This window comes from Vombatus ursinus, unplaced genomic scaffold (genome assembly GCF_900497805.2).
Source record: "Vombatus ursinus unplaced genomic scaffold, bare-nosed wombat genome assembly UNPS02001419.1, whole genome shotgun sequence".
In the NCBI taxonomy this organism is placed as follows: domain Eukaryota; kingdom Metazoa; phylum Chordata; class Mammalia; order Diprotodontia; family Vombatidae; genus Vombatus; species Vombatus ursinus.
The window spans coordinates 4,208,425-4,231,703 of NW_020941197.1; the positions used below are offsets into that span (position 1 = coordinate 4,208,425).

The following is a 23,279-nucleotide window of genomic DNA, read 5'->3' on the forward strand; positions in this document are numbered from 1 at the left end:
AACTTCCTGAGGGCAAGAACAGTTTTATTTTCTTCTTTGTGTCTCTTGCCTAGAGATTTGGGCCTGCCACGTAATAAGGCCTTAATAAGTGGTTGTTGAATTGATTATGAGGTACTCAAAGGAAAAGGCCTTGCAAAAATACTGGCTGAATCACTTGAGTATTTTTAGACTATGTCAGCTTTCTAGCTCTCTACTCCATGCCTATCTATCTGTTCTCTACCTTTGGTTCATACTACCCTTCCTGTTTTAACTTTGACTTGCCTACTTCACTGACCATAGAATAATTTTTCATCACATGTAACCTGAGAAGGGATTTTATAAATCATCTAATTCAACCCACTTGTTTTATAGAAGTACAATGACTCAAGGTCAAAAAGATAATAAGTACCAGAGTTAGGATTGAAATTCAGCTTTCCTGACTCCAAATCCAGTGTTTGCTTGTTTGTTTGTTTTTTACAATACCACGTAACCTCCTTTGTCATTTGTTGTTACTGGGCTAATTGACCCTTAAACTGTTTTTTTTTTTTTAACTTCCCTTGGCCTTCCTTGGTCTTACCCTTTGTATAATTGAGACTGAACACTATACTTTCTATCTCATAATATCCTGTGATTCTAAATATTTTTTGTAGTTAACTACATATATGAGTATAATTCTTATTTCTTCCATTCTAGAAATTGTATAGAAGAGAAATTCTTCCACCCTTTAAGCCTGCAACTGGTAGACCTGAAGACACATTTTATTTTGATCCTGAATTTACTGCAAAAACTCCAAAAGGTAAAAGGAACCTCTAGCCATTAAAAAAATATTTGCAGCACCTAGCAGTGTCTTTTATAATTACAAGTGGTACTATTGATGGAGGTGTGAACTGGCCCGGCCATTCTGGAAAGCATTGCGAACTTTGCCCCAGAAGTTACTAAACTGTGCAGACCCTATAACCTAATGATACCACTACTAGATCTGTACTCCCAAAGATACCAAAGAGAGATGAGACCCATACAGACAAAAATATTTATAGTTGTTCCTTTTTGTGGTGGCCGAGCTGAAAATTAAGTGCTTACTATCAATTAGGGAAATGGCTGAACTAACTGTGGCATATGAATATAATAGAACGCTGTCATTTTCTAAGAAATTATGGAGGAGATGGTTTGGAAAAACCAGGAAAGACTTGTTTGAACTGATAGAGAGTGAAGCAAGCAAAATCAGGAGAAATTTATACAATAACAACAATGTATAATTTGAAGAGGAAGTCTGATGTGGCAAATAGAGTTGTGAAGACTGGGGTTCAGGTCTCTTCTCTAATCCATACTGACTCTGTGACCCTCTCAGTGCCCTGAGCAGCTATCTGGACCTCTAAATTACAGAGCAAGTGCCAAGGGCAATGATTATGTTTCTTTAGGAATTCCTTTTATTAATAAAAACATAGATGAAGTTTTTTTTTAAAAAATGGAAGCGGTTGTCAAGTTCAGGCTTCAAATGCCACTAGAATGTTATTTGAGATGAGATAACTTCAAGATAAATCATATAATACAATTCTCAGTATTTCTCAAATGCCTGTACAGTGTTTTATTGAGAAGTAAAAATTAAAAGATGAACTGCATTTCAAAAATTGTTTTGCATCTGCATGGTAGACCCTATCTGACATTGCCTTAATTTGTACAAACTTTGTAGAAAGAAATTCCTCCAGAACTTGTTTCAATAATAGAATTTTAGGAGATAAGGACAGAACTTTAATTTCATTGGTATTGGAATCTCTCTACCAAGGTAGGTCATCAGCCTCTCTTCCCCTTATAGTCTTAGAGAATTGCCCAGAGCACTGTGAAGTTTAAAAGATTTGTCCAGGATTAGAGCCAATACGTGTCAGATGTAGGATTTGAACCCATGGCTTCATAATTGTGCAGCTGGCTCTCTATCTACTAGCCATACTGCTTCTCCAATTGGTTTTTAGCTACAAAATCCTCTTAGAATGTTTTGAACAGCCACTTAAAGCAACAACCAAAAAAATTAAACTGCTTTAATAATTTTTGTCAAGGAGGGAGTGAAAATAAGTGGAAACTGTGGAGAAAAGAATAGTAGCTTTGTGTGTTCACCAATGCATAGCACAGTAGCACGTAATAAAGCACTTCTTCCTCAGTTTTCTCTGTTGGATCATCATCCATGACCTATTCTCTAGTTGTTGGTGTCCCCCCAACAAAGGTCTGTCCTGGAGCCTCTCCCTTCTCACTGTGAAAAGTGATGTCATCAGTTCCTATGAATTCTGGGTTGTGATTGTAATTATATAATATTTAATTATTATCATAATTATATTCAATTATGAATTATGGACATAATCTCTGTAGATGACTCCAAGTTCTGTTTATCCACCACTGCTTTCTCTCATGGGCTTATTAACCACCTTCTGCATATTTCTTTGTGCCCCATTAAGTATCTCAAATTCAGTACATCCAAAACAGAATAATATATCTTTCTCCCTGAACCTACCTCTCTTCCTAACTTCACTATTTCTGTCATCATCCTTTCAAGGTTCGAAAACTAGGGATCATCCTTGACTCTTCAATCTACCTCATCCCTCATGCCCAATCAACTTCTAAATTTTTCAGATTTTACCTCCATATCTTTTGCATCAATTTCTTCCTCTCAATTCATAGGCTACTGCCTTAGTTCAAGCCTTCATTACTTCTCATATGGACTATTACATTAATTTCTAATTGATCTCTCTTCTTCTAGTCTCTCCCCTCTCTAGGTTATCCCACACACAACTGCTGACGTCATATTCCTAAAACACAAGTCTTACTGTGTCACTGCCGTGCTCAGAAAGTTCTAGTGGCTGTCTTGTTACTTCTAGCATAAAATATATGTTCCACTCTTTAGCATTCAAAGCTCTTCATTATCTGTGTCCAGAGTATGCCTTATTCTTTTTCACGTGCTTTACCTTTCCTAGACTACCCCATCCCAGGAGAATGTAAATAAACTCGTTTTTTAAAAATAATATTTAATATTTTCCCTAATTACATGTAAAAAAACAATTTTTAGCATTCATTCTTTAAAAATTTTCAATTCCTTTTGAGAATGGACAAGGTGAAAGGAGAAAGTGAGGGGCAGCTAGGTGGTGCAGTGAATAGAGCTCTGGCCTTGGAGTCAGGAGGACCTGAGTTCAAATCCAGCCTCAGACACTTAACACTTACTGGCTTTGTGACCGTGGGCAAGTCACTTAACCCCGATTGCCTCACCAAAAAGAAAAGAAAGAAAGAAAGAAAGAAAGGAGAGAGTGAGAGAGTAGGATAAATAGGGTGGAGAAAAATAGATTATAACGGGAAAAAAATTTACAGTAATATTCTCTGATAAAGACCTCATTTCTCAAATATATAGAGAACTGAGTCAAATTTACAGAAATGAGACATTCCTCAGTTGACATGGTCAGAGGATATGGACAGGCAGTTTTCAGATGAAATAATCAAAGCTATCTATAATCATATGAAAAAATGATCAATCACTATTGATTATAAAAATGTAAACTAAAACAATTCTGAGCTACCACCACACACCTATCAAATTGGCTAATACAACAGAAAAGGAAAATGACAAATAATGGAGGACATATGGGAAACTCGAGACGTTAATGCACCATTGGTGAAATGATATACTGATTCAACCATTCTGTAGCTCAATTTGGAACTGTGCCCAAAGGGCTATAAAACATACCCTTTGACCAAGTAGTACCACTACCAGCTCTGTATCCCAAAGAGACAAAAAACAAAAAGGAAAAGGACCTATATGTATGAAAATATTTATAGCAACTCTTTTGGTGGTGGCAAGGAATTAAAATTGCCCATCAGTTGGGGAATGATTGAACAAGTTGTATGTGATTGTGGTGGAAATGACAAGCAGGATGCTCTCAGAAAAACCTGGAAAGACTTACGTGAACTGGTGCAAAGTGAAATGAGCAGAACCAGGAGAACATTGTGTACAGTAATAACAATATTGTGTGATAATCAACTTGTGAACGACTTAGCTATTCTCAACAATACAATGATCGAAGACAGTTCTGAAGGACTTATGATGAAATGTGTTATCCATCTCTAGAGAAAGAACTGATGGGGACAGCTAAGTGGTGCAGTTGATAGAGCACCGGCCCTGAAGTCAGGAGGACGTGAGTTCAAATCCGGCCTCAGACCAAACACTTGACACATTTACTAGCTGTGTGACCCTGGGCAAGTCACTTAACCCCAACTGCCTAAGCAAAAAAAAAAGAGAGAGAGAGAACTGATGGAGTCTGAATGCAGATCAAAGCATACTTTTTCTTTTTGTGTGTTTCTTTCACAACATGACTACAGTTTCACAACTTGGAAATATGTTTTGCCCATGTACTGCATATCAAGTTGCTTGTCTTCTCAATGAGAGGAGGAAAGGAGAGGATTTGGAACTCAAAAGTTTTTAAAAACAAATATTAAAAATTGTTTCTACATGTAATTGGGAGGAAAATATTAAATTTAGAAAAAAAATTTTTTTGAGTTCCAAATTCTCTCCCTCTCTTCATCCCCTTCCCCCTGAGATGGTAAGCAATTTGATATAGGTTATACATGTGCAGTCATGTGAAACACATTTCCATATTAGTCATGTTGTGAAAGAAAATACAGGCCCCCCCCCAAAAAAAAACACACAAAAAAAATAAAGAAGATAAAAAATACTGTGATTCAATCTGCATTCATAATCCATCGGCTCTTTCTCTGGAGGTTTTTTGCTGTTTGGGCGGGGAGGGGCAGGGGGCTGCTTTATTTGATCATGGGTGCCAAAGCTGTTATGTAATATAAAAACTGTTAAGAACTGTATCTCCAAGGAAAGATAATTACCAGGAGGTTAATCTATCAACTTGTTTTTATTAACAATTTCAGTCATTATATTCATGCCCTCTTAATTATTTCAGTGCATACAGTTTCACTTTGTTAATCACTGAAAAGAGGAAAAGACCCTACGCAGATTCTAAATGCTTAATGATTAGTATCAGTTAAAAAAAACTTATATGAATACACACACATATTTCCACACAATAAAAATTGTCTAATTCTGTAATCCTGTTTAATGAGAGTTCCCAACATAAAATGATTCAAGCCCTTCATGATTCAATTGTAGTTCCCCAGGACAGTAGAGATGATAATTGAAGAAATTATCAGGAACAAGGTCTCAGTCTAGTCCAATATCTAGATAGGGCTGACTGGGGACCAGATTCATCTACTCCAGTCTGTGCTGTTGCAGCTAGTTGCCTCCAGGGAGAAAGGCAAAACAAAGTCCCTGCTCTCAAGGAGCTCCTAGTCTAATGGGGGAGACAACATACAATTATGTGCTGACAAGCTCTATACAGGATAAATCAGAGAACATCAACAGAGAGAAAACATTAGCATTAAGAGGGAATGGGAAAAAGGCTACTTGTGGAAAGTGGAATTTTGTCTGGTTCTTTAAAGTTCCAAGAAGCCAGGAATCTGATATAAGGAGAGAATTAGAAGCAGGGGTATAACCATTGAAAATGCCTGGAATTGGAGATGAAGTGTCTTTTTTGAGGAACAAAGAGGCTAGTGTCATTTGATTGAAGAGGACATGGGTAAGGTCTAAGAAGACCAGAAGCTGGATGAGGCAGGAGTGTAGTTATAAAAGGGTTTGAACACCAAATAAAGGGCTTTATATTTGATCCTGTAAGTGATAGGGAGCCAGTGGAGTTTATTGAATAGCATAGCCAGACCTGCATTTGGGGAAAATAACTTTGACAGCTAAGTGGAGGGTGGAGACTTGACATAGAGAAGACAAATTATTGTGATAGTTGAGAGGTGGAATTATGAGAGCAGGTAGCAGTGTCAGAGAGAAGGTATATATGAAAGATCTTAGAAGGTAAAATTGGCAGGACTTGGCAACAGAATGAATATGGAAGATAACAGAGAAGTTGAGGATAGCACCTAGGTTGCAAGTCTGGGTGACTGGAATAATGATGGCACCCTTAACAGTAATAGGGAAGATTTCAGAAGACAGAAAGGTTGAGATGGGGAGGGCATACTGGGTTCCATTTTGTACCTGTTGAGTTTTAGAAGTCTTCAAGATATCCAATAGGCAATTAGAGATGTGAGAGAGATCAGCAGAGAGGTTAGGTCTAGATAAGTAGATTGAGGAATCATCAGCATAGAGATGATAATTGAATCCATGAACACTGATGAAATCAAGTGAAATAGTGGAGAGAGAAGACCCAGGACACAGCCCTGAAGGACACCCATGGTTATCGGACATGACCACTCTATTACATCAACCATACAGATGCCAAAATGATTTTCCCTGAGCCTAGATCCAACCATATCTCCCCATCAATAGACTGTAGATCCTGTAAGATAAAATGTTAACTTCAGTTTGACTTTTAAAGCCTTTCATAAGAGCTTTATGAGAAGGCAGCTCCCCGACCCCCTTCTATGCACAAGCTGGGGCTGTGTATGTGGAACAGCCCAGACATTTTTGTTGAATTGGTTACTGTAGCTGAACTGCTGTCCCCCCCCCCCCCCCAATTTGTCCTTTGTTATAAGGAATAGGTCTTGAGAAAGGGTAGGGATACATTGAGAAAAATAGATGATATAAAAACAAAATGACGTTTTTAGAAAGGGTGAAAGCTTTTCACAACCTGGCCCCAGCCTATCTTTCTAACCTCATTATTCATTACTGCCCTTTCCACACTCTACAATCCAGTCATACTTGCTGTTGGAAACAGCTCTAACACCAGCATTCTCTTATTTCATGTTCAGTGTTTAAACAAATTGGGGCACCATCAAGTCATTGAACAGTTAATAAAAGGAAGTTCACTTTGACCTAACACAGCCAAGATAATGCAGTTAGGATACACTGACATTTAACTTCCCAGGACCCTTCTTCATATGGAAAAACATCTAGTCATCAAGGCAGGATATTGTGAAGAACATGTTGACTCATATGATCTCTAGAAATCCACCAAGTGGGAGGGGCCCTGACTATTTGTTTGGGCCTTTTTATACCCTTAGGTAACCACAAAACTGTTTTAGTGAAATAGGAGCCAATCTGATTCTTTAGTCAGTTTGTATCCTTTTAGGGCAAACTATTCTCTGTCACAGGAGGGAGGAGAAGAGGGGGCCTGACTCATGTTAGAGGGAAACACTGGTAGATATTCACACATGCCTTATCTCCATTCTTCCCACATATACTCCTCCAGTTTCCATGCCTATGCCCATTCTGCCTAGAATATACTTCTTCCTCACCTGTGCGTCATAAAATCCTTCAAGATGTACCAACACCATCTTGTACACTAAGCCTTTCCTGGTCTCCCCAACTGCTAGTATTCTCACTCTCTAACTACCTTGCATTTATTCTATATATATATTGTACATGTTGTTTCCCCTGAAAGAATTTGTAAGCTTTTTAGAGAATAAGGATTATTTCACTTTTTGTCTAGGTATCTAGGTCACCTATCACAGTGGGCACTGTTCTCCCCAGTTTTAAGGCACAACTAAAATCTTACCTTCTACAGGAAGCTTTCTCCAACCCCTTTAATTCAAGTGCCCTCCTTCTTTTAATAATTTCCTATTTATTCTATATGTTGCTTATTATGTATCTGTTTATATGTTGTCTCATCCATTAGATTGTAAGTTCCTTAAGGTCAAGGACTGTCTTTTGCCTCTTTGTTTCCCTAGAATTTAGCAAAGTGCCTGGCATATAGTAGGTACTTAATAAATGTTGACTGATTGATTGAAATGTTTGGTGAATATATTTTTATGAATCCCTGATATTATCAGTGTGGGAGGTCCTTTCCCTGGTGCAGATCCTAGCCATCTCTGCCTATTGTCTTGGTATTGGCCATGGCCAAAACATTAATCATCCTGCTACCCAACCTCAGTAATCTCCAAATTTAGCTCTTCTAGTCCTAAGACAGGAATCTACCACTGGACCTGTATTCAGAGCTTTCTCATCTTAGTAGGACATGTGAGCTCTTAAACTATCAAATTATATATTTGTGAGTATGGGTTGGTGGGGAGGAAGGGGAGGGTTGGGGCATATGTATGTAACAATGTGACCCAAACCAACAGTTGAGATTTTTGTGGTTCTCATGTAATATTTTATATAAGCCTGTTCTAGTTATAGAACATTATAAGCCCAGGATAGTTCTTCCTTAATTTTAAATTTTTAAAAGAATGTTTCTAGTAATCATTTTCTCATCCTTCTCAGATTCACCTGGCATTCCACCTAGTGCTAATGCACATCAGCTTTTTCGAGGATTCAGTTTTGTAGCTATCACATCAGATGATGAAAGCCAAGCAATGCAGACAGTGGGGGTACATTCAATTGTCCAGGTAAGTGCATTTCTAAGTAACAAATTTAGTCTGGGATAAAATGAAATTTATTATATAAATAATAAAAATTAGGCTTTATCTTCTCTTTCATAATAAAGATTAGCTACTTAAAATTAGATTTATTTCAGTAGTGCAAAAATTTGGCATCATCCAGGAAATACTTCATTTAACATAGCAGAGACCTTCAGGAACCTACACTAACCAAAATGTGAAACACATACTTGATTGCAGAGTGGGAATTGTAGCAAGCATTACCTCTACCATCCTTCCAAGGCTTTTTTTAGGACTGGATTAATTTCTACTTGTTCTACTATTGGGCTCACCAAGAAACCCTGGTTAGCTGAATTCCCTGGTCCTTTTGCTCTTTATAAGTGATACAAAAACCAAAAGTAAGTAATATGAAATATACTAGATTGTTGTCAGGTTCACTTGAACCCATTCCCTTAAGGGGAATGGGTTAGCCTGAACCATGAAGACTCCCCACCCCCAATGCCATACACTTAAAAGCAATACCTATACTTATTATTTTTCTGTCCTCTTATACTTTGGAAAAGTGGAAATGCTGAAGGATACAAAATATAAGTGGTAGCTTTATGTGAAAAAAAAAAAAAACATAGGAAACTGGCCTAATAAATTAAAAATTTGACCTCATAGAAGGAATGATGCTCAAAGAAGTGAGTTTTATTATATCTTTTTTTCTCTTCATGTTGTCATGTTGAACTTCATCTGTTACTAATATTAAGAAATGATATTTCATTTTAATGTTTTCATTTGAAGTTTGGTATGAATTTTATAATGATTTAAGATTTGAGATCAGTTCTTTGAAGTAAATGCAATATAATGCAGTATTTAGCCTTCGGACTTTGAAGTAATGCTGTCATTTGTTAGTGTTAATCTATCTAAGGCAGTTGTTTGAACAGAGATATTTAAAATAATAAACTAGCTATTTATAGACAGCATTTTCCCTAAAGAATTTTTTAAATTGTTAATCTGCTTTTAATAAATACTTGAGTACCTATGCAAGGTATTATGCTTGTATTAGCCACAAACTTAAGAGTTATTAGAAGTAAATGCAGTAGAATCTTGATATAACCCAGTTTATTACATAGATTCAAATCTTATGCTCTTCAGTTTAGTAGTCTTAAACTATAACTAGAGATGGCATGGCATATTGGTTGCTAGCACTAGACTTAAAATCAGGAAGACCCAAAGTCCTGTCGCATACATTTATTAGCTGTGTGGCCCTGGGCAAGTCGCTTGACTTCTCTTTGTCCCAGTTTTCTTATCTGTATAATGGAGATATTAATAGCATTTACATCACAGGCAGCTAGGTGGTGCAGTGAATAGTGCCAGGCTTGAAGTCAGGAAGACTTATCTTCATAAGTTCAAATCCAGCCTCAGATACTTCCTAGCTGGGTGACCCTGGGGAAGTCACTTAACCCTGTTTACCTCATTTCTGATCTGCAAAATGAGCTGGAGAAGGAAATGACAAACCACTCCAATATCGTTGCCAAGAAAACCTCAAATGGGGTCACAAAGAATCAAACGTGACTGAACAACAAAAAATGTTTGCAAAACACCTCAAATCACTGTATAAAACTTAGCTAGTATTATTGTCATTATTATAACTATATAAATAAAAGCTTTGTACAACATTACTATCCTAAAATGTTAGTCTGGCCCTTCCCAACAGTAGCAATAACAAGAAACTCCATTGTACTCCTATAAAATCTCTTTATAATAAGTATTACCCAGAAAATGATTATAACAAATTCTATTCAAAAGAAATATTTCTGTAAAACGTTTTCTCAGGTCCTTTTAACAGCCACTGGATTAAAGAGGTTGGTTATGAGCTCCTTGAGAATATGAATTGTTTTGCCTTTCATTATACCCCCAGTTCTATGCCTGGCACATAGTAGGTGCTGAAAAAAATAGTTATTCACTAAGGGCTGTTTGTATCAGAGATGAGATAAGGATTTCTGAGTTTCAGTTTGACCACAAATGCTGTTGTTGTTGTGTCATGTCTGACACAACATGGACTGTAAGACACTATGCCTTTCTATCCTCCACTCTCTTTTGAAATTTATCGAAGTCTGTGTTCGTTGTTTCCTTGACACTATCTATCCATCTCATCTACTGCCATCTTCTTTTGCCTTCAATCTTTCCCAGTATAAGGGTCTTTATCAGTGAGTCCCATCTTCTCATTATGTGGCCAGAATTTTTAAGCTTCAGCTTTAATGTTTGGATTTCCAGTGAATAGCCTGAATTAATTTCTTTAAGTATCTCCTTGCTGTCCACAGAACTCTCAAAAGTACTCCAGCACCACAATTCAAAAGTGTTAGTTCTGCAGCTCTCAGCTTTGCTTGTAGTCCAGTTTTCACAACCATACATTGCTCCTGGAAAAACCATAACTTTGACTATGTGGGTCTTTGTTGGCAAGGTGATAAATGTGCTTTTTAGTATGCTGCCTAGATTTGCTGTAACTTCCCTTTTTTTTTTGGTGAGGCAATTGGGGTTAAGTGACTTGCCAGGGTCACACAGCTGGTAAGTGTCAAGTGTCTGAGGTCAGATTTGAATTCAGGTCCTCTTAACTCCAAGGCCAGAGCTCTATCCATTGTGCCACCTAGCTGTTCCATGTAGCTTTCCTTCTAAGGAGTAAGCATCTTTTAATTTCATGTCTACAGTTACCATCTGCAGTGATTTTTGAACCTAAGAATATAAAATCTGACACTGCTTCCATTTCTTCTCCCTCTATTTGCCAGGAAGTAATGGGACTAGTTGCCAAGATCTTAGTTTTTTTGATGTCAGGCTTCAAGCCAGCTTTTACACTCTCCTCTTTCACCCTCATCAAGAGGCTTCTTAATTCCTCTTCACTTTCTGCTGTCTTAGTGGTGTCATCTGCATATTTGAGATTGTTGATATTTCTCCTGGCAACCCTAATTCTGGCTTTTGTTTCATCCAGCCTGCAATTTTGTGTGATGTACTCTGCATATAAGTTAAATAAATAAAATGACAATATACAGCCTTGTCATACTCCTTTTCCAATCTTAAACCAATCAGTTGTTCCATGTTTGATTCTAATTGTTGTTTCTTGGCCCACATGCATGTTCCTCAGGAGAAAGGTAAGATGATATGGTACTCCCATCTTTTTGAGGACTTGCCACATTTTGTTGTGTTCCACACAGTCAAATGCTTTTTAGTGTAGTCAGTGAAGCAGAAGTAGATGTTTTTCTGGAACTCCCTTGCTTTCTTGATAATCCAGAGAATGTTGGCATTTGGTCTCTAGTACCTCTGCCTCTTCGAAAATGAGCCTGCTCTTCTGGTCATTCTCAGTTCACAGATTGCAAAATCTTAAACATCACCTTGCTGGTATGTGAAATGAGTTTGGTAATTTGAACTTTCTTTGGCATTGCCCTTCTTAAGGACTGGGTTATAAACTGATCTTTTCCAATCCAGTGGCTACTGTTGAATTTGCTGGCATATTGAGTGAAGCATTTAACATCATCTATCAGAATTTTAAATAGCTAAGTTGGGAATTCCATCACCTTCATTAGCCTTATTGTTAGCAGTGCTCCTAAAGCCCACCTGACTTTATTCTTCAAGATGTCTGGTTCTAGATCAGTAAGCACACCCATATTGGTGACCTTAAGATCTTTCTTTCTTTTTTTTTTTAATGCAAAAAAAGTTTTCCTTTATTTTCTAATTTTAAATTTATTTTTTTAATTAATGAATCTATTTATTTTTAGTTTTCAACATTCACCTCCCCAAGATTTTGAGCTCCAAATTTTTACCCCATCTCGCCCCTCCCCCCACCCCAAGATGGCATGCATTCTGAATACCCTTTCCCGTAGTCTGCCTTCCCTTCTATTTCTTCCCCCTTTTTATCCCCTTCCCCTTCTGTTTTCCTGTAGGGCAGGATAGATTTCTGTAACCCATTTCCTGTATTTCTTATTTGCCAGTTGCATGTGAAAACTTTTTTTTTTAAACATGTGTTTTTAAAACTTTGGGTTCCAAATTTTCTCCCTTCCTCCCTCCCCACCCACCCTCATTGAAAAGGCAAGCAACTCAGTATAGGCTATACATGTGCAGTTATGCAGAACACTTCCATAGTAGACATGCTGTGAAAAACTAACTCTTTATTTCCCTTAATCCTATCCCACCCCCCCCATTTATTCTATTCTTTCTTTTGACCCTGTCCCTCCTCAGAAGTATTTGCTTCTGATTACCCCCTTTCCCAATCTGCCCTCCTCTCTGTCACCCCCCTACTCTCTTGTCCCCTTCCCCTCTTATTTTCCTGTAGGGCAAGGCAGATTTCCACACCCAATTGAGTGTGTATGTTATTCCCTCCTTAAGTCAAATCCTATGAGAATAAGATTCACTCATTCCCTCTCACCTTCCCCCATTTCCCCTCCACTGTAAGAGCCTTTTCTTTTCTGGTTTTTTTTTTTTTGGTGAGATAATTTACCCCATTCTACCTCTCCCTTTCTCCTTCTCCTAGTATAATCCTCTCTCACCCCTTAATTTTATTCTCCAGATATGACCCCTTCATCTTCAACTCACCCTGTGCCCTCTATCTATCTATATCTATATTTATGTACATATAATTTTTTCCCCTCCAACTACCCTAATACTGACAAAGGTCTCATGAGTTATAAATATCATTATTCCATGCAGGAATGTAAGCAGTTCAACTTTAATAAGTCTCTTATGATTTTCTCTTTCCCGTTTACCTCTTCATGTTCCACTTGAGTCTTGTGTTGGAAGATCAGATTTTCTATTCAGCTGTGGTCTTTTCATCAAGAATTCTTGAAAGTCCTCTATTTCACTGAATGACCATTTTTTCCCCTGCAGGATTATACTCAGTTTTGCTGGGTACATGATTCTTGGTTGTAATCCTATCTCCTTTGCTCTCCGGAATATTATATTCCATGCCCTGCAGTCCCTTAATGTAGAAGCTGCTAAATCTTATGTTATCTTGATTGTGTTTCCACAATACTTGAATTGTTTCTTTTTGGCTGCTTTAAATATTTTCTCCTTGACCTGGGAACTCTGGAATTTGGCTACAATATTCCTAGGAGTTTTCCTTTGGGGATCTCTTTCAGGAGGAGATCGGTGGATTCTTTCAATTTCTATTTTGCCCTCTGATTCCAAAATATCAGGGCAGTTTTCCTTGATTATTTCTTGAAAAATGATGTCTAGGCCCTTTTTTTGATCATGGCTTTCAGATAGTCCAATAATTTCTAAATTCTCTCTCCTGGATCTATTTTCCAGGTCAGTTGTTTTTCCAATGAGATATTTCTCATTGTTTTCTAATTTTTCATTCTTTTGGATTTGTTTTACAGTGTCTTGATTTCTCATAAAGTCACTAGCTTCCAATTGCTCTATTCTAATTTTTAAGGAAGTATTTTCTTCAGTGATCTTTTGGACTTCCTTTTCCATTTGTCCAATTTTGCTTTTTAGGGCATTCTTTTCTTCATTGGCTTTTTGGACCTCTTTTGCCATTTGGGTTAGGCTATTTTTTTTTTAAGTGTTATTTTCTTTAGTATTTTTTTGGGTCTCCTTTAGCAAGCTGTTAACTTGCTTTTCATGATTTTCTTGCATCACTCTCATTTCTCATCCCAGTTTTTCCTCCACTTCTCTTACTTGCTTCTCAAAATCCTTTTTGAGCTCTTCCAAGGCCTGGGACTGATTTATGTTTTTCTTGGAGGCTTTGGTTGTAGGAGCTTTGACCTTGTTTTCTTCTTCTGGTTGTATGTTTTGATTTCTTTGTCACCAAAGTAAGATAATATAGTCTGACTTTTTTTTGCACTGCTGGCTCATGATCCCAACCAATTACTTGAGTTTTAAACTCTATGTTAAGGTAAGAGTCTGTTTGCAATGTGGAGGATGTACTGTCCCAAGCTTCGGGGGTTTGTACAACTGTTTTCAGAAATACTTCTAGGGACCTGAAAATTTTCGGTTCTTCCAAGGGGGCAAAGTGTTTCCTCTCCACCACCACAACAAGCTCCACCACCTCCTCGCCCCAGGACCGCCCCTCAGAACCAAGCATGGGCAAAGCACAGGATTTCTGCCTCAGCCCTGGCAAAGAAGTCCTTGCAATCCCCCTCTGATCAGCCACTCGATTCCCCCTCATTCTGTGGGCCGGAAGCTCAGTAAATAGCCACTGCCCTAGGAGCGGCTGAGACCTAGCTTCTTCTCTCACTGCAGTCACAGACTTTTCTCACTGGCCTTCCAAGTTGTCTTTGGCGTTTGTGGGTTGAGAAGTCTGGAAATCACCACAGCTGCCGGTGATTCAGTCCTCTGAGACCTGCTCCAGGTTTGCTGCGGTTTGCTGCGGCCTGCACGCCCAGGCCAAACTGCGCTCCTCTCCCCGCCCGGCCCAATATACCTTTCCGATCAGGCATCCAGGTTGTCTTGGGCTGGAAATTTGTTTTACTCTGTTTTTTTTTTGTGGGTTCTGCTGCTTTCGAATTTGTTTAGAGCCATTTTTTGTAGGTATTTGGAGGGGTTGGAGAGAGAGCTCAAGCCAGTCACTCAAGATCTTTCTTGTATAGTTCTTTTGTGTATTCTTGCCACCTCTTCTTAATCTCATCCGTTTCTGTTGGGTCTCGACCATTTTTGTGCCCATTTTAGCATGAAATGTTCCCTTGATATCTAATTTTCTTGAGGAAATATTTTTCCCATTCTGTTGTTTTCTTCTATTTTTTTGTACTGGTCATTTAAGAAAACATAATCTCTCCTTAATATTAATGTTCTCTGGAATTCTGCATTCATTTGACTATAGCTTTCCCTTTCTCCTTTACCTTTCACTTTCCTTCTTTCCTCAGCTACTTATAAAGCCTCATCAGACAGCCATTTTGCTTTCTTGCTCTTTTTCTTTGAATGTTTCTTGTTGCTGCCTCCTGTACAATATTGCAAACCTATGTCCATAGTTTTTCAGGCAATCTATCTACCAGATTATAATCCTTTATTTGTTACTTCCATTTCATATTCATAAGGGATGCTATTTAGATCATACCTATATGGTCTGATGGTTTTCTGTACTTTCTTCAATTTAAGTCTGAATTTTGCAGCAAAGAAGTTCACGATCTAAGCCACAATCAGCTCCAGGTGTAGTTTTAATTGACTGTACAGAAATTCTGCACCTTTGGCTGCAGAGTATATAATCAATCTGATTTCTTTATTGACCATCTAGTGATGTCCATGTGAAGAGTCACCTTTTAGGTTGTTGAAAAAGAATGTTTGCTATGACCAGCAAGTTATCTTGGCAAAACTTTATTACTCTCTGCCCTGCTTCATTTTGTACTCCAAGGCCAAACTTGTCTGTTATTCCAGTTATCTTCTGATTTCCTGCTTTAGTATTCCAGTTCCCTGTGGTGAATGTGACATCTTTTGGGGAGTGTGATTTCTAGAAGATGTTGAAGCTCTTCATAGAACTGATTAACTTTGGTCTCTTCAGCATCAGTGGTTAGAGCATAGCGTTGTATTACTGTGATGTTGAACAGTTGGCCTTGGATTCAAACAGGTATCATTCTGTGATTTTTGAGGTTATACCCCACTAGTACTTTTCTTACCCCTCTAATGACTATGAGGGCTACTCTATTTCTTCTTCTTTTCTTTTCTTTTTTTATTTATTGGTGAGGCAATTAGGGTTAAGTGACTTGCCCAGAGTCACACAGCTAGTAAGTGTTATGAGTCTGAGGTCGTATTTGAACTCAGGTCCTCCTGACTCCAGGGCTGGTGCTCTATCTACTGTGCCACCTAGCTGCCCCTACTCTAATTTCTTTTACAGAATTCTTTCCCACAGTAGTATATGTAGTGATCATCTGAATTGAATTCAACCATCCCCAACCATTTAAGTTCATTGACACCCAAGATGTCGATATTTAATCTTTCCCCCTCCTGTTTGACTACATCTAACTTACCTTGGTTCATAGATCTTAACATTTCAGGTTCCTAAGCAATACTGGTCTTTACAACAGACTTTCCTTTTGTCACGGGACACATCCTCAGTTGAGCTTCCTTTTGGCTTTGGCCTAGTAGCTTCATTAGTACTGGAGCTACTTGTAGTTGTTCTGTACTTTTCCTCAGTAACTTATTGGATACCTTCCGACTTGAGGGGCTCATCTTTTATCATTTTAATACCATTTAGTACCAATCAACTTTACTTAATCCTACTTACCTTAGCCACCCCACCCAAACAAAGCAACAGATTGTATGTAAGTGTTTAATATCTCTCTTTCGCTATGGGGTTTGAAGCAACTCTTTCCATTTGGTAATTCACTGCAAAACATTGGTCATATAATTCTGTTTAATCTGCAGGTTCTATAGCCTAGGAGTATTATATTTAGTATTAACTTAAAACATTTTTCACAGTAAAAACAGTGTATATATTCCATGAAGTTATTATTGAATTTTAGCTGTGCTTTTTTGTTTGCATATTATGTAAATTACTCACAGAATTAGTGCTATTTTTGTCATAGAGTTTTACCTTAAATTCACCCACTGACTTTTAGACCTAATAGCTCTGCACTATATATTATATTTAATCTCATCCAGAGTGCTTCTTTCAAGGCAAGTTTTTTAAGACAAAAGGGTTATTATCAATCAGCATGTGATTTATATATGGGGGAAATTTTTAAATTTAAAAGCTTATTTTCATGTAAAAAAGGGCATGGCATCTAGGAATTGGCATGCCAGTTCAGCATGAATTTGTAATTTTACGTGAAACACAGGCTTTGTTTTTGTTTTGTTTTATTTTGTTTTTTAAGCTATACTGGTGAGAGTTGGGTAAGTGCCTCGAGATATGGGCTGATATATATGCCCAAAACTCCCTTAATCTAGAAGACTCATCTGTATTCCTTTTTTCAGATTTTATCTTAGCTTCACAACTAATCATATTTAAAAGTTGTCTACTGTTGATTACTTAGTATAAAGTATGTTAAAGTTTTCTTAAAATATTATCTAATTATAATAATTATTAGTTTTTAATAATTGTTTAGTGCTTTCATTAGGAAATAGCATAGTCAGAAGAAAGAGCACTAGTTTCAGAATGAGAGAACTTGGTTTCAAATCTTAATTCTGCCACCTGCTGCTCCTGTGTAACCTGGGACAAGTCACTTAACCTCTCTGACCCTAATTTTCTCATATGTAAAATAATGGAGCTAGACTGGAAAACCAGTAAAGCCTCTTCTAGGTCTAAATCTCTGGTTCTAAGTGTTAATTGGTGTATCCTTAGCATTCAGCATAAATAAAACTTAATAGTACTTACATATTATGTAGATGAGTAAATAAACACAGAAGGATATGTATAAAAAGTCCCTTTCTTAATGTTTAATGGTTTCTACTATATTATTTACTTGCACAAACAGAAAGATTTATTCAGTTTTCAATAGAAATATCCTTAATTGTGCACATAGGTAGAATTGTTGCTTTTAAATTGACATTCTCAAGTATTTTGGTTAATTTCATTGTGGAAGTTGAAATTCTAAACAAATGAGTATTTATGAATTGTTTAAAGCCAAAAGCCTCAGATATAGCTGAAAGGCTTTTAAAAATGAGAATTTTAGTAATTCATTTAGGTTGTCATGCTAAATGAAGTTGTCATTAAAAAATTTTTAAATACAAATGTGCTTTGTGTAAATTGATACTTGCTTTTACAACTTAAATCCAACTCAGTGCTTATTTAAAGAGCACCTACTGCTTACTTTTTACAGTTTTTTTAACTTGATTTTTGGAACCAATTAAAGTTTTATAGTGTTCAAAAACTGTTAATAAAGTCCATAAACCATCCCAGCAATCATACCTTTATCTGTGTTTTTTTTTATTTTTGAAATTTTTTTTTTACCTATATTTGATCTGTAGGTAGATCCTTCCCCCCAGAGATTAGGCTGTGGATAAAAAGGATAGATAGTTATTTAGTGCAATACCTATGAGTATGCAGCCAGATTCATTTTTAATATTGTTTTTTATAAATTTGCATAATTTTCATCATAGAAAATTTTGATTTCCAATATTTAAAGATATTCTGTAATAAGTCAGTTTGCTTATACTATAGCAGCTTTATGTTGAAGTCTCAAAGCCCCCAGTAAATGATATTACACAAAGGGTACAATTTTCAAACTTGTTTGTGAGTTGGCATTTTTTAAAGCACCTATTATGTGACATGCAGTGTCCTTGGCCCTGGCGACACAAAAAGTGAGAGAGAGACAGTTTCTGTTCATAAGGAGCCTACATTCTATCAGAGGATATACAACGCATACATATATAAGTGTAGATAGATATTTGTAATGAATACAAAATCGTTGCAATGTAGTTAGGCAAAAAAGAGAGAGAGCACTAACAGTTGGGGCAAATCAGAAAAGACTTCATGTATACAGTAGTACTTGAGCTGGGTCTTGAAGTGAGGAACTCTGTGAGACAGAAGTCTGGAGAAGAAGTACCTTCATGACGTGTGAAGAGCAATTACAAAAGCGTGGAGACAAAGAGGTGGAAGATAAAGTTATGTGTGTGAGGAACCAAGGGAAGGCTAGTTTGACTATAGTGTAAAGTGCATGAGAAGAGATATGAGTCTAAAGATAAATTGGGCCCAGGTTATGAAGGATTTTAATGCTTAGAAGATAATGCACATCCCACGTAGCTATGGAGCAAGAACTTCCTATAACCTTTTATTCATGCAGTTCATAATTGGGAGAGATCATACAAATCCCAGACTCTTAACTTCTAGCTTGCTCTTATATGTTAGCCTAATTTGGAATTGCTTTTAAAAAAAAAAAAAAGGTAAAACATTTTGCTTATTGATGGTAGCAATCTGTAAATTAACCCTCATTTGGGGAAGATGGGCTTTTTGTTTCTTGTTCATTAAATTATATCATTTTTTTCACTTTTAATTCCCCTTTTTAAAATGTATCCCTCTTGTCACCAGACCCATCCTCAGCTGAGCTTTGGCCTAGTAGCTTCATTAGTACTGGAGCTATATATTTTACTGGATGCATTTATAGTGTACATTTACAGAGGGATTGTTTGTTGAAAATACATTGACTTGAGGCATTGGGGCATCTAGGTGTAATACGTTTCCTACTTGTAAAATGAATCATAATATATGTTGAAGCATTCATCAATTGATAATGTTATTTTGGTAGCAGTTGCACAGGAACAGTATTCAGTTTACTGATGGATATGAAGTAAAAGAAGATATTGGAGTTGGTTCTTACTCTATTTGCAAGAGATGTATACATAAAGTCACAAATATGGAATATGCAGTTAAGGTATGTATTTGTAGTTTATTTAAAATGTCATTTTTACAATTCACCCATGTAGTTCAGTAGTGATTAAAAACCATAACCCTCCTTGGAAGAGGCTGTCTCACATTTGTTGTAGCAGGTTAAGATCAAATTGCATATCTAGTGACTTAAAATGTGTTAACCTATTGTCATTGAGAATTTTAACCCCATGACCACTGAAACTTACTTAGTATTTCTAAAACATAGAAAGGGAGCTTTATATACCTCTGAAATTTGAACCTTTAGCTTGAAGTCAGTAAATATGAAGCCATTGTCAAACTTACTGCCTTTTTCCCTCAAGGTCAGCAGGCTTTGACTCTCCAGCTGGAGCAATTTAATTGGAAATGGTTATTAAAGATTTAAGGCCTTTGACTGAACTTGTATTTTAGAGATTTTGGTGATGGAAGCCTAACTCTTGAATGACTAGAGATAGTCTTCATTTTCACCACATTTGAGGCAGCATGCATAATGTGGGAGAGCTGACTTTAAAGCCAGGAAGACATAGGGATTCAGGTCCTGCCTCTGACCCATATATGCTGTATAACTCCACTAAGTTGCTTAACCTCTTAGTGCCCTAGGCAGTTCTCTGAGACGCTTAAGGTTCAAAGTACATACCAACCTGCCTTGGCAGGGAGAACTTTCTCAGTTAGACATTACCTATATCAATTATTGTCCTCATCCCCTGTCTATAAGCTAGATGGCCTCCAAAGTCTCTTCCAGCTCCATATCTGTGATCCAGTTATTTATTTCTGGAGGAGATACTAGTAATCTTTTACATTTATTTAACTTTATAGCATATTTATGTTGGATTGGTAAGCTTTGGTAATAATGCATTTTAATTTCCCATCTACCTTATTACTCTGACTGAAATTTGTGTTTTATGTAAATAAGAGGAATAAGGCTGAAGCTGGGAGAACTAGGATGTACCCAGCCAAAGTGGCTGACTCAGAAATAACTGAAATGGTCAAAACCTTTTTTTTGTAGATAGACGTCAAGAAAATTTTAATTCCTCCTTGGGCTGTCTGGAGGTGGCATGTGACTTTAAATAGATAGTAAGTTGGGGATGGTAGTAGTCCCACCTCAGGCTCTATCTGTACTCATATCTGTAGAAGTTCTGGCAGAGGTGTACCTTAGATAATTTCTGGTTTTCACAGAGCCCTCGGCCATCTGTCTAATCAGCATAACTATCAAGTGATCACCTGGTCATATATTTAACTTCCATAGTTTTAAAATACAGAATTCCACTGCAGCTAAACATATATTAAGTAACAACGTGTTTATGTGGGAAATTACATGGTAGTTTTGTTTGTTTTATGTGACTAAAGTTTACACATGTTCTGCCTTTATTCTGAATTCTTAATTAATGAACTATTTTACACTTAAAATATAAGGACCACAAAAGGTAAAAAAGGAAAGCATTTGAACAAAGCAAATAGAAAAGTTTAATTTGAAAATCATATTAAATTATCAGAAAATTCTTTTTTTCCAAATACTGTTTATAAATATATTTATGAAACGTAGTAAAGCATTAAGGAAAATAGTCAAGCATCTGAAACACAGATTTTTAAGAGTTGAACTATTCCCTTTGAATTTTAATAGGGCTAGCTTTGGTTAACCTTAGTTTTAGCTAAGTAAAAATCATCACTTTAAGGTAGTAAAGATTCCAGTGAACAGAGTTGCCATTGCTCATGTGGAGCTGGCTCGATATAGCCAACTGTACAGATTACTTATTAATAGGGGATAGGAATACCATGTATAAGTGAAATTCATAGATCACCTAATAGTTCTACCATAACCAGTAGTTTTCATCACTCACCTGGCCAAATATATTAAAAGAACTACTGGGAAAAAGAAAAACTGAAGAATTGATTTAATTTTTTTCTTTCCATGAACACTATCATATAAATTTCAAAATAGTGGACAGAAAGCAAAAAGGGAAGCAACTTGGATAATCTACCAGCTGTATCACAGAAAATAAGTACTTGGAAATTAGCTATGATAGCTCAAATTTTAAGAAAATGGCTTATGAAACTCTTCTGTCATTCTAAAATTATTGCATGTTCCAATTCCAAACCCAGTAATGATAATAAAGTTAGACTAGATAGCAGTTAAGCTACTTCTGACGTTTTTTTTCTATTTGGAGACTTTAAAAAATCTATCTTTGACAAAGTCTAGATACAAAGAAAAAAGCAAAATATTCCAATCAGTATGGTCACAGAGCTAGCAAATGCTAGAAAATAGAGAAAAATCCTTAATAATTTTAGTCTTGCACTAGTAAAATGTGTTGTCAAAGGCTCACGTTTACAGTATTCATACAGGATAAATCCTAAAGTGTTAATCATTTTGGAATCTCTTGGCTATTCATATAAATACTGTTTCCTTTTTAGATTATTGATAAAAGTAAGAGAGACCCAACAGAAGAAATTGAAATCCTCCTCCGTTATGGACAACATCCAAATATTATTACTCTTAAAGATGTGAGTTGATCCTTTTAAGATAAATTGTTTGATTTCTCTTAATAACATTTGCAAATTTTTTCCCAGATTTTTTGGTATAGTGGTATAGCAGCAGCTTAAGTTACTCCCTTTCAAGCTGTCCTGCTTTCTGTTCTCCATATGTTACATTGTATCTCCTGTCTCTATACCTTTGCATAAGCTGTTCTCATACAATTCAGTTGCAAATCATGACATCACCTTCCTGATGTCATGGTCTTCTTAGAGAACCAAAGACAAACAACAATCTGTGAGTAGTAGTATCTGCCCCACTGAGGACCCAACTGTCCAGTTCCAGTTGGGCAACACAGCTCCTTTCCTCTTGTCCTTCCTTCCTCCTTTCCCTCCCTCCTTCCTCTATCTCCTCTCCCATTTTTTGCCTCATTTCTTATCTGGCCTTAATCACTGAATGGGCATCACCTCAGTCAAACTGAAACCTGGGAAAGACCATAGCTGAAAAAGGCCCAGGTCTCCCGCTGCATCCAGGGCCATCTCCAGTTGTCTTGATCTATATCTTGCCACTGGATCCAGATGGCTCTGGAGGAGAGTGAGGCTGGTGACTTTACACAGCCCTCCTGCATCTAAATCCAGTTCACCTGCATGTCATGGCATCACATTCCTGAAGTCATGGTTCTCTTTGAGAACAAAGGACAAACAACAATCTTATGCCTAGAATGCTCACCTCTACCTCTTAGAAGCCTTTGCTCCTGACCCCTGAAATTATTTTGCATTTATTTTTCATACTTACTTGTAAACATGTTTTATTACAATAGGACATAAACTCTTTGAGGGCAGGACCACTTTCTTTTGTATCCCAAGCACCTAGTCTGGTGCATAGTAGGTGCTGAATTAAATGGTTGTTGAGTTAAATTAACTTAGGACAACCCAAAGGGATTTATTAGCTATATCATTTTTAAAAGGTGGGACTAGGGGCAGCTAAGCAGCGCAGTGGATAGAGCATCGGCCCTGAAGTCAGGAGGACTTGAGTTCAAAGCTGACCTCAGACCAAACACTTGACACTTAACTAGCTGTGTGACCCTGGGAAAGTCACATAACCCCAACTGCCAAATAAATAAATAGAAATAAAAGGGTGGGTCAAAGAAGAGAGAGTTTCACTCTACAGGACAGATGAGATCATAATAACTAATGATGGAAAGAA

At 37.0% G+C, this 23,279-nt stretch overlaps 1 protein-coding gene across 4 annotated transcripts in view; it reads left to right on the forward strand.

The window, feature by feature from the left end:
- Window positions 1-23,279, forward strand: part of RPS6KA3 (ribosomal protein S6 kinase A3) — a 104,875-nt gene that overhangs the window by 58,979 nt on the left and 22,617 nt on the right. For 3 of the 4 annotated variants that reach the window (XM_027866673.1, XM_027866683.1, XM_027866690.1), the window contains 4 exons: window positions 673-775; window positions 8,222-8,346; window positions 19,488-19,613; window positions 22,016-22,105. In XM_027866673.1, coding sequence (XP_027722474.1) covers window positions 673-775; window positions 8,222-8,346; window positions 19,488-19,613; window positions 22,016-22,105 — 444 coding nt within the window. The remainder of the gene's footprint in view (window positions 1-672; window positions 776-8,221; window positions 8,347-19,487; window positions 19,614-22,015; window positions 22,106-23,279) is intronic. The other variant, XM_027866674.1, reaches the window with a different exon arrangement.